Source organism: Pipistrellus hanaki (assembly GCF_964339955.1).
Source record: "Pipistrellus hanaki genome assembly, chromosome: 7".
Classification (NCBI taxonomy): Eukaryota; Metazoa; Chordata; class Mammalia; order Chiroptera; family Vespertilionidae; genus Pipistrellus; species Pipistrellus hanaki.
Genome location: NC_140509.1, coordinates 42660022 through 42673967, shown reverse-complemented (window position 1 = coordinate 42673967; position 13946 = coordinate 42660022). Strand labels below are relative to the sequence as shown.

At 34.5% G+C, this 13946-nt stretch overlaps 1 protein-coding gene across 3 annotated transcripts in view; it reads left to right on the top strand.

Annotated features, from left to right (window-relative positions):
- Positions 1-13946, top strand: part of MAP3K7 (mitogen-activated protein kinase kinase kinase 7) — a 64266-nt gene that overhangs the window by 19745 nt on the left and 30575 nt on the right. For 2 of the 3 annotated variants that reach the window (XM_084889556.1, XM_084889555.1), the window contains exons 5-11: positions 620-758; positions 2698-2822; positions 5079-5207; positions 7467-7597; positions 9711-9792; positions 12286-12416; positions 13034-13163. In XM_084889556.1, the coding sequence (XP_084745682.1) occupies positions 620-758; positions 2698-2822; positions 5079-5207; positions 7467-7597; positions 9711-9792; positions 12286-12416; positions 13034-13163 (867 nt within the window). The remainder of the gene's footprint in view (positions 1-619; positions 759-2697; positions 2823-5078; positions 5208-7466; positions 7598-9710; positions 9793-12285; positions 12417-13033; positions 13164-13946) is intronic. The other variant, XM_084889557.1, reaches the window with a different exon arrangement.

The window sequence follows — 13946 nt, the reverse complement described above, 5'->3', positions numbered from 1 at the left end:
AACTAGTTACCTTTATAGAACAGAACTCTTTCACTCTAAGAAACACCAACCATATATGTAAATGTGTCATCTCTTGTTGAACCATTTATATAAAGTAAATTGTTGCATTTTATTTTTCAAATTAACATTATTTTATATAAATTTTTACTTATATTTACTGCCAATGCATTCATCATTCTTAATAGGCATACTCCATTGTTTTATTTAGTTAAACTATTTCTAGTCATTAACTATTATAGAAAGTGTAATTGTAAACATTTTGATACACATTTTGTCTCCTATACTATTATAATAGTGTGCATCATTTTGCTTATAATTTACATAATTGTGTGAGATACTTATATCAATATGAAAAAGTATGGTAATATATATTAATTTGATTTCAATGTATGTATAATTTAATGGAAGTGCTATAAAATGTTAGGTGCTTATGTGGTAGTTATCCATATGAAATTATTAGATGTTTCCATCTTTTTATTTAGAAAATAATTAAAAACAGGACTGGTAGGAGCCTGTATGAAAAAGAACCCAGTCATGTGTTCTGATAGTGCTTGCAGTCATTTTGTATCTTTTGTTATATGCAATAAAGTTCTTTTTAGTTTGTGCCTTTCTTTTGCAGTGCTGCATGGTGCCGAACCATTGCCATATTACACTGCTGCCCATGCCATGAGTTGGTGTTTACAGTGTTCCCAAGGAGTGGCTTACCTTCACAGCATGCAGCCCAAAGCTCTAATTCACAGGGACCTGAAACCACCAAAGTAAGTGTCTCTCTCTGCCTCTATCTCTCTTCTTCTCCCTCTCCCTCTCCCTAATTCAAGCTATAGGTCGCACATGAGCTTCTCTTCTTTCTTCCCTTTTGGCTGGTTTAATAGTGTTTATTTTTACTTAGCATCAGTTAGTAATTTATCTAAGCTTGCATTTTAAAATTTATTTTTATTGATTTCAGAGAGGAAGAGAGAGGGAAAGAGAGAGAAACATCAGTGATGAGAGAGAATCATTGAGTGGCTGCCTCCTCTACGCCCCCTACTGGGGATTGAGTGCGAAACTCTGGCATGTACTCTGACCAGGAATTAAATTAAACCATGACCTTCTGATTCATAGGTTGATACTTACCATTGAAAGCTTGCATTTTAGGATCTTGTCTTTAGTGGCATTTTTATTTAAAATTTTATTTTTAATAACTCCTACCTTATAATAGCATACTTAGAATATTTTAGCCTATCTTATTTGTGCCTACAGTATATATTGTTGCCTCTAGACAGTTTCATGGGAGCAGAGACAAGTCTATCTCAGTCCCTTGTGTATCCCTAACAGCTAGCACAATATATATAATCCACATATAGTAGATATTCTAGGAAAATTTACAGAGTGATTATTATTTACGCTTTCGTAGGAAGGAAAAAGGGCAATTCTGATATCTGGGTAGAATTTGAAAATATTCTGGATTTCTCCATATTGGGGATTCTCCATATTGAGGAAACTTCAAAATTTCCTAAGTAGCCCTGGCCAGTGTTGCTTAGTGGTTGGAGCGTCAACTAAAACAGAAGGGTTGTGGGTTCGATTTCTGGTCAAGGGCACTTACCTGAGTTGCAGATTCCATCCCCAGTCCCTGTCAGGGAGCGTGCGGGTGGCAACCAATCAATGTGTTTTTGCCCCACTTCCCCAATTAAAAATCAATGAAAAAAAATCCTTGGATGAGGATTAATAATAACAAAACAAAAAAAAGTTCCTAAATATGTACTTTAAAAGGCTAAAACTTTTTGTGACAGAGTGAGAGAGTGCTCACATGTCTCTCTCCCCCTCCTCCCCCTCCCCGCCCCAAATCTCATTATTATACTGTATTTCTACTCTGAGGCTTAAAGTGATTTCTCTATCCGCAAGTCCCTGGTCAAATAATGTTTAAACCCCAGATAATGACACTTACTTTTTAACTTGACTTCTGAGGCTGTTGGCTGTTGTCTCAGCTACCTATTTTGGCTAAGTGAAGAAGAAATCACTTAGCCATTAACTTTTTTCTTTTTTTGCTGGTTATGAAAATTGAGTCCACCCCCCCCCCCACCACCCCCCTACCCCCCATCCCCATGGAGTTGAATAGCAAAGCAAAATCAGGGAAATGATAGCTCTTTTCCAACAACAAATTGATGATTCAAAGGATATAGACAAGCATCAAAGTGTCCTTTTCCTGGAAGAGCCAGAAACATCAGATGCAACTCCCTAAAGTATTCCTTTCCTTCTTTATTAGAGCATGTTTTGGCTTTGGGATAACTGCCTAGTTATTAAACAAAATACATGAAAATATCTCACAAAAGGAAGGAATTCATTTCAGTTTTCTAACGTTTTATATTTCATAATTACACAGCTTAAATGACTACCTTCATTCTCTATCTACCCATATACCATAAATCTGTAAATTTTAGGATTTAAATTTTATTTTGGCCCAGAGAAAATTATAGTCAGGAAAGATTATGAAGAAAAAGATGGAGGTATCAAAATATGGTTCTAGCAATTTTCCTAAGAGGTCAGTTAATTTTTACTGATATTCCTCTGAACTCTTAAGTTGTCCTGGTGACCAGGTAACATTTCACAGAAGTTGAATGGTGACATTTTGCTTAACCCTTTCTATTTCCACAGATGTCTGTCTCTTCTTGTAGAATCAAACATTAATCTTGCAACCTGTGATTTATTTATTTTTAACAGTTTGCTGCTGGTCGCAGGGGGGACAGTTTTAAAAATCTGTGATTTTGGTACAGCCTGTGATATTCAGACACACATGACCAACAACAAGGGGAGTGCTGCCTGGATGGCACCTGAAGTCTTTGAAGGTAAAATGACAAGCGTGATGTGATTAGTAAACTTATTACCAGTATGTTCATGATCTTGTCTATTGTTTTATTTCCATATGGTATGTAATTATAAGGTATATACTAAAGTCTAAGGAGGTATTAAGTAAACATAAACTTAGATTTTAAATCTCATAGCAAGATTTAAGTTGTCTAGCACCTTCTATGCAAGTTCAAGCATATGTGCAGTTGATCCTCATTCTCAGATTCCCTACCTGTAAAATTACCTGTGTGGGACCTTTAAATCAGTATTCATGGTGAAGCAGGGAAATTTTTTGAGTTCCCCAAAACACATGATCCAAGCTAAGGTCAAACAAAGCAGCATTTTGCCTTTAGCTCTCATACTGTGACATTTTTTTTATCTCTTTAGTGCCACGTTTTTGTTCTGGGGTGTGTGTGTGTGTGTGTGTGCGCGCGCGCGCTGTTTCACTGTTTTAAATGGCCTCCACGAATAGTATTGAATCGATTTCTAGTGTTCTTAAGTATAAGAAGGTTATCATGTGTCTTGGAGAGAAAATGCATTTATAATACTAGCTAATCTTCATTCAGGTAGGAGTTATAGTGCTGATGGTCATGAGTTCAATATTAGTGAATCAACAAACATATTCAATAAAGTGACTTAAACAGAAACACACATGCCATATATTGGTCAGTTGACAATTCTGTTATGAAGAGGCTCACAGGAAGCTACCCCTGTATTTCCACTGGGAGCAAATGATTCAGTGTTCACTAATTCAGTGTTCACAACAACTTTATAGAACATAAATGCCAGGAATAATGGGAATACTGTGCTTTTATATTGGTTTCCTAAGAATTAAAAATATATCATCTAAATGAGCATGCCTTAGGAAAAATGCAAGTAATTAGGCAAAAATACAGTAATAAGAGTAACAATTAAAGAATAAGCTTATGTTTACTTTCTTTTACATCTCTATATTTCATTCAAGTTCTAAAAGAATGATCCATAAATTTCATGCTAAGTTTCTCTATAAAAACAGCAAGTTGTTTAAATATGAAAAGTTTAACTGAATATGTATGATTTGTGTGTTAGGACACAAGAATGCCCATAAAATTCAAATATATTCAGTAATCAGATTCTGATTAAGGTTTATTCTTTTTTATTTTTTTATGGATTTGAAGGCTTTTTTTGTTTGTTTTGTTTTTTTCATTTTTAGCCATAGCCTGAGAGAGGAAAAATTTGCTATGCAACTGGTCATTTGAGTGGAACCATTTTGACATAAAATTCAATTTAAAAGTTAATGGACAAGCGAGTACTAAATTATACAGAATTAAACAATGCCTGAGAATAATAATGTTTTCAAGTTCAAGTACAGAGTGCATATGATTTAGCATTGTTTTATGTATTTAATATACCTTTCTGTGAGTTAAAATAACAGCATTCCTGTAGTATGGAGACCAAAAATATTTGTTTATACATACACACAAAAAAGAGAAATAAAAGTTATTGTTAATTATTTAGACAGAGCAACAACCCTCAGACTATTAGGCCATGCAGATTTTTTTATTTCTGAAAAGTGTCAACATATTTAGCCCAAATTAGATTCTAACATCATTGTAATGCTTATAGTGTACCGCTAAATGCATGTGTAGTACATATGGTACGCTAAGTACCTGAAGAGCTGCTGTTATAATAATTGTTCATTCGTATAGTAGGTTGATTGCGGTTTGGATTTTGGTTGGGGTTGGCTGTTTATTGTAATGATTCACCCACCAACTTATAAATCCTTTACATTTTGCTGCATAATCTGCCAGCTGTAAATTTTTATTCATAATATTCATTATTTACAACTTATTTTTAAGTTTTCAAATCAAGAATTCTATCTTACCATATATTGAAAAGAAAATCTTAACACTAAATTAGATATTTCTTCTGCTTCAGTAGTAGGATAGTGCTTTTTAGCAAGAGAATGGGAGAAGAAAATTTAAGATAAAAAAATATACAAAGGGATGTACAAGTGTTTCATTCTCTGCCCCAGATGAAAAGGTAGAACATGACTAACTTTCTAAAGTAGATTTTCTAGTTTATTATTAACACTTAATTCATTAAAAAGGTATTTTTTGCAAAGATTTAAAGAACTTCAGAAAGAGTAATTTCTCAGTTCTGCATGAGGGCTTCTCTTGTTTGTACACGATGTTCATTCTTAAAATTTATGAAAACAGTTGTTTCTTTAAGTCATGAGGGAAAAAGTCTTGAAATTGTACTACATTTTTTTGTAGGTAGCAATTACAGTGAAAAATGTGACGTCTTCAGCTGGGGTATTATCCTTTGGGAAGTGATAACGCGTCGGAAACCCTTTGATGAGATTGGTGGCCCAGCTTTCCGTATCATGTGGGCTGTTCATAACGGTTTGTGAACCAACATTTTAAAAAATATATTTGAATATTCCCTATATGAGAAATTGTTTCCCCCCCAAAGAAGACCATTTATCTTTAACATCTTTGGTACCAGAATACATTTCTACTATCATTATCTCACTATCCCCACAACCCAAAATCAGGCAGGGCAGGGCTTAGAGTGGTCCTGACCTTTGCATAAGTTAGCTGAGGGGTTCTGCTGGTTGTGCTGATTTGAGTAAGGTTATCAGTACTCAACGGGAATCAACTAAGGGGATAGAGAAGCAACGGCCTGCACTCTGTGGAGGAAATAAATTTAAAAATTAACAAGTATATAAAAATCTCTCACATTGTTAAGATCATTGGGGAGTTAAATTTTTCTCCTGAGGAAGCATAAGGATCTCACTGGAGAGATTAAAGCAAAGAATAATAATAAGAGTTGTTACTTAAGCTATGCAGAAAGGCAAAACACAAAGTGTTTTATATATTTTTTCTTTATATCTTACTCATCCTTATGACGTGAGTACTATGATTGCCTCACTTTACAGTTTTACAGACTAGGAAACTGAGACCTAGAGAGATTCAGTACCTTGCCCAAGGTCACACACAAGATTAATAGCTGGTGCCCCAGCCGGGTGGCCCAGTTGGTTGGAGCATCATCCCATACCAAAAAGATTGTGGGTTTGACTCCTAGTCAGAGCACATGCTTGGGTTTTGGGTTTGATCTCTGGTAGGGGCGAATACAGGAGGAAACTGATCAATGTTTCTCTCCCTCTCTTCCCCTCCAAATCAATAAACATATCCTTGAGTGAGGATTTAAAGAAAGATTATAACTGGTATTTCTGGGATTCAGTCTATATCTTTCTGACTCCAATCTTCACATTTTTAAGTTATGTTGATTTATGGATTCAATGTCTCTACACCCCTTGTATTCATTTTATATTTCTAATTAGAATGTTTTTAACGACCCATGATTTTAGAATTCATCTTCTTCATTAATCAAGTTACTTCACATTTGCTTTGGGAAAATAAACTCTTCATGAAGGAAAATTACTTAGCCTTCCTAACTTTTAACATCACTGTCTGTCATTTAATTTCTGTCACTTGATTATAATCATTCTGATTATTGGCATTTTAATACACTATTTTAAAAGTGATGCACAGATATCTGCCTATTTAGATCATTTGTAGACCTATCAAATAGTACTATCAACTGAGTAACCTAAACACTTTACCAGTTTCCTGTACTACCTATCATTTTGCTTCCTGTAATGTCATTGTAGAGAATACCAGAGCATTGACCAAGACTTTTTTTCCCCTCTCTCTGTCAGTTGTCAGTAAATAATTGAATGTCAGTGAAATAAGGGATAAAAGAACTAATTTATTAATTGGTAAAATCACAAAGGTTTCATTGTATTTGAGGCCTTCTTTAAGTTGGAGACCTTCCTTATAATATTACAGTTTGGTAATTATACAGAAACTGTCTGTTTTCAGCTTCTGAAATGATTGATTCACAGCAGCCAAAAGGACTCCCTCCCACAAAGGAGTCATTTGGAAATAAGTTTTTAGGAATGGAAGATGATTTTTCAAACACATTTGGAATTTTTGCTGAATTAAAATATAGTTCAAATAAGATTACCCCAAGCTACCATTTCATTTTTCTTAATAAAACACAAATTAAGCCATTATTATTTGTTAAAAGAATATTTGTAACAAGTGAAATATTATTCTCAGGCTTACTATTACCATATTGAATATAAACGTTTTCATTGAACTTTTTGAAAGGTGTAGCTTCTCCCCTTTATGATAATACAGTGTTAACCTGAAAGATAAAAAAAAAAAAAAAATACACACACACACACACACACACACACACACACACACAACCTACTTTTATTACTCCAAAAAAATCTTATAGGTCTATAAAATAAATACTGTTTTAGAATTACATATAAAAAGCTGACAGCAGCTGAAGCCAGTTTGGCTCAGTGGATAGAGCATCGGCCTGCCAACTAAAAGGTCCCAAGTTCGATTCCAGTCAAGGGCATGTACCTTGGTTGCGGGCACATCCCCACAGGGGGATGTGCAGGAGGCAGCTGATTGATGTTTCTCTCTCATTGATGTTTTTAACACTCTATTTCTCTCCCTTCCTCTCTGTAAAAAAATCAATAAAAAAATATTTCTTAAAAAATAAAAATAAAAATAAATAAACAACTCACAACATTCTTTGGGTAAATAATTATTTCCTACTCCTTTAATTTTTATTCATAGGTACTCGACCACCACTGATCAAAAATTTACCTAAGCCCATTGAGAGCCTGATGACTCGCTGTTGGTCTAAAGATCCTTCTCTACGCCCTTCAATGGAGGAGATTGTTAAAATAATGACTCACTTGATGCGGGTATAATCCTTCTTTTGAGGGGCTTTGGGTTTAGGGGAATGTGATGTGTACAATGGAGTTTTAAAGTAAAAGAACATTATTGCTAATTTCTGCTTTATTTTTTTCTGTATTTTCCAAGTTACAAAGGACATTTATTACTCAATAATCAGAGGAGGAAACACTATTGGGGGGTGGGGGAAAAATTTAGTTATTTATAATGAAAAGGGGCTAGACTAGCTTTGGGGACTTGCTTTTTCCTCCTGCTTAATTTAGTGGGTAAATGTGTTTGTTTCTGGGCCTGTTGCCTCATCTGCAATTAGGTGGTCTCTAAGGCCTTTATAGGACCTAGGTATTTTATGACTCTTAACACTTGCTAAACTAAACTTTTAATTTTCCTTATCAAGCAGTCACTTATACAAGGCAATAGAGAAATTGCACTTATAGACACAAGTGATTTTTTACCTTTTGTTTGTTCATTGCATATTTTCTGCCTTTCATTTGCCATTAAAAAGTTAAATTCTCTTCTAGAATTTATAGAAATTTTAAATTTAGAACAACCTTCTTAAATGATTACCAAATTTTGTAGTCTATAAATCAGATACTTACAGAATTATTTGAATAATTTTAGGACTCTAAATTTTAGGACTCTAAAATCTATCAAGTGGTACTTTGACTTTAAAAAGTTAACATACTATAAAAGTACCTGAATTTCAAAACAATTTGCTCAGTAGAAGAATCTTCAAATATCGTTAACTATAGCTAAGTGATTTCCTAAATGGCCAAAGATTTAGTTTGTTCATTCTGTTGAAAATAATTTAAACAAATCAGTTTGAACTAATCTGATTAAAACTAACTATCATATTTGGGTATTGGCTACATACATATATAAAATTCTGGGCCCTAAAGATATTTTCATAAGAAAACAACTTAGTCTCTAGAGTCATATACCTTAAAACATTGGGATATATAAATTGGTCAAATTGTAATTGTGCTTAATATATGTTTTTTTTTTATTTGAAAAGAAAAGTTTTTTCTCTTAAATTGTAATTTCTTGTGCACTAAATGTTTCTAATATGTCCAAGTCATAGAGGGATATGCATAATATTTTCCTTTTATTTAAAATATTAGTTCTAACAATCATTCCATGGCACACCAATCTCAGTTATCAGACTAACAATAATTTCAACAATTTGGAAGTTTACATCCTAATTTGAGAACATAAATATGTTTTATGTAACTGTAAGGAATGATACTATTGTATGTCATATTCCCTTAGAGAATATTTGCTATTTTCTTTAAGATTCTGGTCTCTGCATTATTTAATACACTAGAGACCTGCTGCACAGATACCTGCACCAGTGGAGTCCCTCGTCCTGGCCTGTGGGATCAGACCAAAACTGGCTCTCCAACATTCCCCGAGGGGTTCTGGGTTGCGAGAGGGATCAGGCTAGGCCAAGGGATCCTACCAGTGCATGATTAGGGCAAGGAGGGATGTGGGAGGTTAGCCAGCCTGGGAGGGACCATGGGAAAGCTCCAGGGTGTGTCTGGACCATCTCACTCAGTCCCAAAGGGCCAGACCCCAGCAGCAAACTCACCTACCAGTTGAACAGTCTTCCCCCAGGTGGTCAGTGCACGTCATAGCGAGTGGTTGAGTGACCTTAGCATATCATTAGCATATTATGCTTTGATTGGTTGAATGGCCGACCGGACACTTAGCATATTAGGCTTTTATTCTATAGTAGCGGTGTCGAACTCAATCAGAGAAGGGGCCAAAATCTAAAATCCAGCCTAAATCGCGGACTGAATGGTTTACTGAACAGTCATAAACTGACAATGTCATAAACTGACAGCGGAGTGCAGTGATGACAGCGCGGTGCGGGCCACATTGCAAGGCCTGGCGGGCTGGATTTGGCCCGCGCGCCTTGTGTTTGACATATGTGTTCTATAGGATGGCATTGATCACAATTAAAATTCAAAAAAGGAGTATGTTTTTGTCATCTTTATAAATAACAAAAACTTAGATATATTCAAGTCCCATGACAGCAAAGTAATTCAGATGTACTTTTCAAGTTAATTGTATAGGATTTCGTTTGTATGAAAGGAATTTTAAGTTGGATTTGCTTTTTATCTGCAGTACTTTCCAGGAGCAGATGAGCCCCTGCAGTATCCTTGTCAGTACTCAGATGAGGGACAGAGCAACTCAGCCACCAGTACAGGTAAGCAGAGAGATCAGAAGACTAATCATCTAGTTTTTTTGTGTCTTTAAAATTATAATCCTCATTTTCAGTTTAATTTCTTCATTTCACAAGATTGATTACATTTTGAGTTTCCAGGTGCACCATTCTTCATGAAAGTCCAAGATTAAAAGAGTTACTAAAGTTGTGCTTCCATGTCTTAGAATTCTTGCATAGTTATATATAAAGCAATTGGATATTATATTACTGTGAATGCTATTCTTTCTTTGAAAGATAGTTTATATATAGATACTGCTAGATCAAATACTATTAGAAATTATTGTGTGTGTATATATATATGTAACAACATTATTCTTGATTATGATTACCTTATATTTTTTTTGCTCTTTATAGAAGAGTTTACAGAGACTATTCTACAATTTTAGTTCAAAGTTCCTCAGTTTTCTAAATATGAAGAAGTGGGATTAATTCATAGATTATGGTCATTCAAAACGATAGTATAGCTCTGGCTGGTGTGGCTCATTTGGTTGAGCATTTACCCATGTACAAGAGGTCACTGGTTCTATCCCAGGTTGCCGACTCAACCCCCAGTAGGTGGCATGCAGGAGGCAGCAGATCAATGTTTCTCTCTCATTGATGTTCCTATCTCTCCCTTGCTCTCTCAAATAAATAAGAAATTAAAAAAAAAAAAAGATAGTAGAAATAATAATCTAACTTAGCAAAATTGTACTAAATATATATTTGGGAATACATTATGAAATTTTATTATTAATTAAAATTAAAAGGTATGTGTATGTATATACTCAAAATTTTATTTTCATTGACAAATATTTTCACTGACCTATATCTCCCACCTCAAAAATAATTATATTTATTTTAAGCTGGTTACTGTTTGGGTAGTTATTTCCAAATTCCAGTTTTACTGAATATTTTAGTTGTGCTAAATTTTAAAGTGAACTCTAAAATTCTGTTTCGTTTTGTTTTTTGCTTCTGCTTTCAAACCCTCTCTCTGTTTTTATACTTGACTTTTAACCCTTTGATGTTTTCACTGATCCTCAGTCCTCCTAGGTTCTTCCTTTTTTCCTCCATTGAATTCCAAGCAGCTATTATAATTCCATTGGGAATAATTCCCAGCCTTTTAGCCCTTTACTCAAGCTTGCTTGGCTAAACCACAGGCCTGGTTAAATCTGACTCTCAGCTTACTCCACATATCAGTGCAGCTGAATGTGGCTGGAAGATGACACGCATTTACTATCCTCAAATCTCTATTTAATGCTTCTGGACAGTTGTACTTTATTTTAGTCCATCTCGCCTCTCCTACATGATTTAATTTTATATTTTAGCCTTTCTCCTCAAACTTCAAACTCTCCTCACTCTCAGCTGACTTTGTCTACTATTTATCTGAAAAAATGAGAGTAATTAGTAGATGGTTTCCACAAGCTCCTTCACTATATCTGCCCATCTACTCTGCATTTTCTTCTGTTACTATGGCTGAACTGACCCTGCTTCAGCCAAGGCAAGCCTGTGAACTTGTGTATTAAATCCCATTCCAGCAGTCCTTTCCTGTCTCTAGCATCATCAGTTTTAGCCTTTCTACTGGTATCATTCCCTATATTTGATTTTCTTTTTTTATTAAGGTATTTTATGTGTACATATCTTACCATTGTCCCCTCCCCTCACCTCTATATTTGATTTTCTAGCTTCTCTTCCCATTCTCTTTGGTGTCCTCTCCTCTTCAGGCTTTTGTTATACCAAGTACTTCAGAATTGCTCTTCTCACGTTGTCACCAGTTATCTCCAGATTATTATATCTAAATGAATAATTTTAAGTTCTCATCTTTTTTGACTCTTAAGTAGCATTTGATATAATTCATTGCACTCCTTCTTACAGGACTTTCTTCAGTTGGTCTTCAGGATCCCATTCTAGCCTAGATTGTGTTATATCTCTGGCCACTATTCTGATGGTTTCTATGCTGATTATTTCTTATCTTCCCAGGCTATATATGTTAGAGTGCCCAGGGCTCATTAATTTAGACTCTTTGCTTATCTATCTACACTCATTTCCTTGGTAATCTCATTTAATATTGTAGCTTTATGTACTGTCTATTTACCAATGTTTTGCTCCATCCCAGACCTGAACTCTACACTCATCCAACTACTTGCATGATATCTAATGGGAATTCAAACTTATCATTTTTCAAATTAAGCTCCTGATACTTCCTTCAAATTCACTCGTACCTTGATCTTCCCCATCTTGATTAGTGGGCACTTCATTCTACTAGTTCAGGCTAACAACTTTAAAAAAGCATCTTTGACTATGAGAAGACTATTTAGGTATTTGGGTTCCCTTTTTGTGCTATTCTTAAATTTCACTTAAAAGTTTTTTTGGGAGCTATCTTCATTAGCTTAGAAAGTCTTATTTTCTATTTATGTCTTGCTAGTCTAGAAAAGAATTTACATTACATGTTAATGAAGCATTTGTATTTATTATTCATAAATGTTTCTGCTTTCCTAGGCTCATTCATGGACATTGCTTCTACAAATACCAGTAATAAAAGTGACACTAATATGGAGCAAGTTCCTTCCACAAATGATACTATTAAACGCTTAGAATCAAAATTATTGAAAAATCAGGCAAAGCAACAGGTTTGTTTTGTTATTAAAGTAAAATCATAAGATAATCTTGGTAGTCATAATGTTATACCAACTGAAATGATTTGCCATCTTTCATTATACAAATTCTGAATCTTGTTTCTGAAACAGATAAGCTTAAGAGTAGAGACATATGAGAAACTCCTATTACTAAATTGTTTTCCCTTCTGATGATTGCTGCCTTTGCCAACTGTGCAGCTCTTTCTCTATGTTGATTCCTAACTTTAATGGTTAATGTTTAAAAATGTCAAATGACTATTTTCTTGGCTGTACTATCCAGTTAAAGTTGTCCTAAATCTATCGTTTCATGTTGTTCAGGTATATTATATGTTTGCTATTTAAGGTGTGATTTTATTCATCTTGCCTGAGGCATTTAGGTTAACTAATAATTGGGGTATTTAACTCCAGTGACCACCCTTCTCTGAAGGCCAGTATTACAGCCTGCTCTCCCTTAACACCTGAAAACTTAGCTTCCTTTCCTGAAAACTTCCCTTTTCTTTCAGAAACAGAACTCATAAGAATCCCAGTTGGTATTTTTCCTCCTTCTAGTCTGTCTAGGATTTTAAATCCAAAGAGTTTCAGTAATTCACATTGACCTGTAATTTTAACAGAGTGAATCTGGCCGTTTAAGCTTGGGAGCTTCCCGTGGGAACAGCGTAGAGAGCTTGCCCCCAACCTCCGAGGGCAAGAGGATGAGTGCTGACATGTCTGAAATAGAAGCCAGGATTGCTGCAACTACAGGTAAAAAGGAAATAAAAGTATGAAGAGGAGCGAAAATGATAGTTTCAGTTGTTTCAGTATTAGGATTATCAGGGATTTTTGTGTCTTAAAAATTTTTGAAGCAGGAAGTAGGCTTACAGTATACTTTCTAACTTTTAGCAATATTATACATATTTCTCTCAAATTGCAAATAAGGAAGATGATAGGACTTATAAAATTATTTGGACCATACAATATATACATTACTAATTACAGATTTTATCAAATGTTATTCTTTCAGTGGGAACATGAGCAGAAAATAAATCTAAATGAGAAATTGAAATTTTACCAAAACCATGTTTTGCAAGTTTTTTAATATTTTAGTTTTTTAAGAGAGAAACATTGATGTGAGAGATATACATTGGTTGTCTCCCATATGCACCCGGACAGGAGATCGAACCCACAACCCAGGAAAGTTTCCTTATTGGGAATCTATCCAGCGAACTTCTTGTGCATGGGAGAACACTCAACTAACTTAGTCACAATGGCCAGGGCTGGAAGATTATGAGTGATTCTACTAGAATTTTGTGCTAAATTCAAATAATAGCAAATATCTTGTTTTGAAATTAGCAAAAAAATTTACTCCAGATTCATATATAATTTGGTTGTGGTTAATGCTTTTAATTGTAAAATAAAAGATTACGTTAATTATATTTGATCTTGGAAACACTAACATTTCCATTTTGTTAGTTCTTAAAATTATTAATTATGGAAGGACTGGCCACACACAAAAATTATATGTGTTGTTACCTGACTAAACATCTA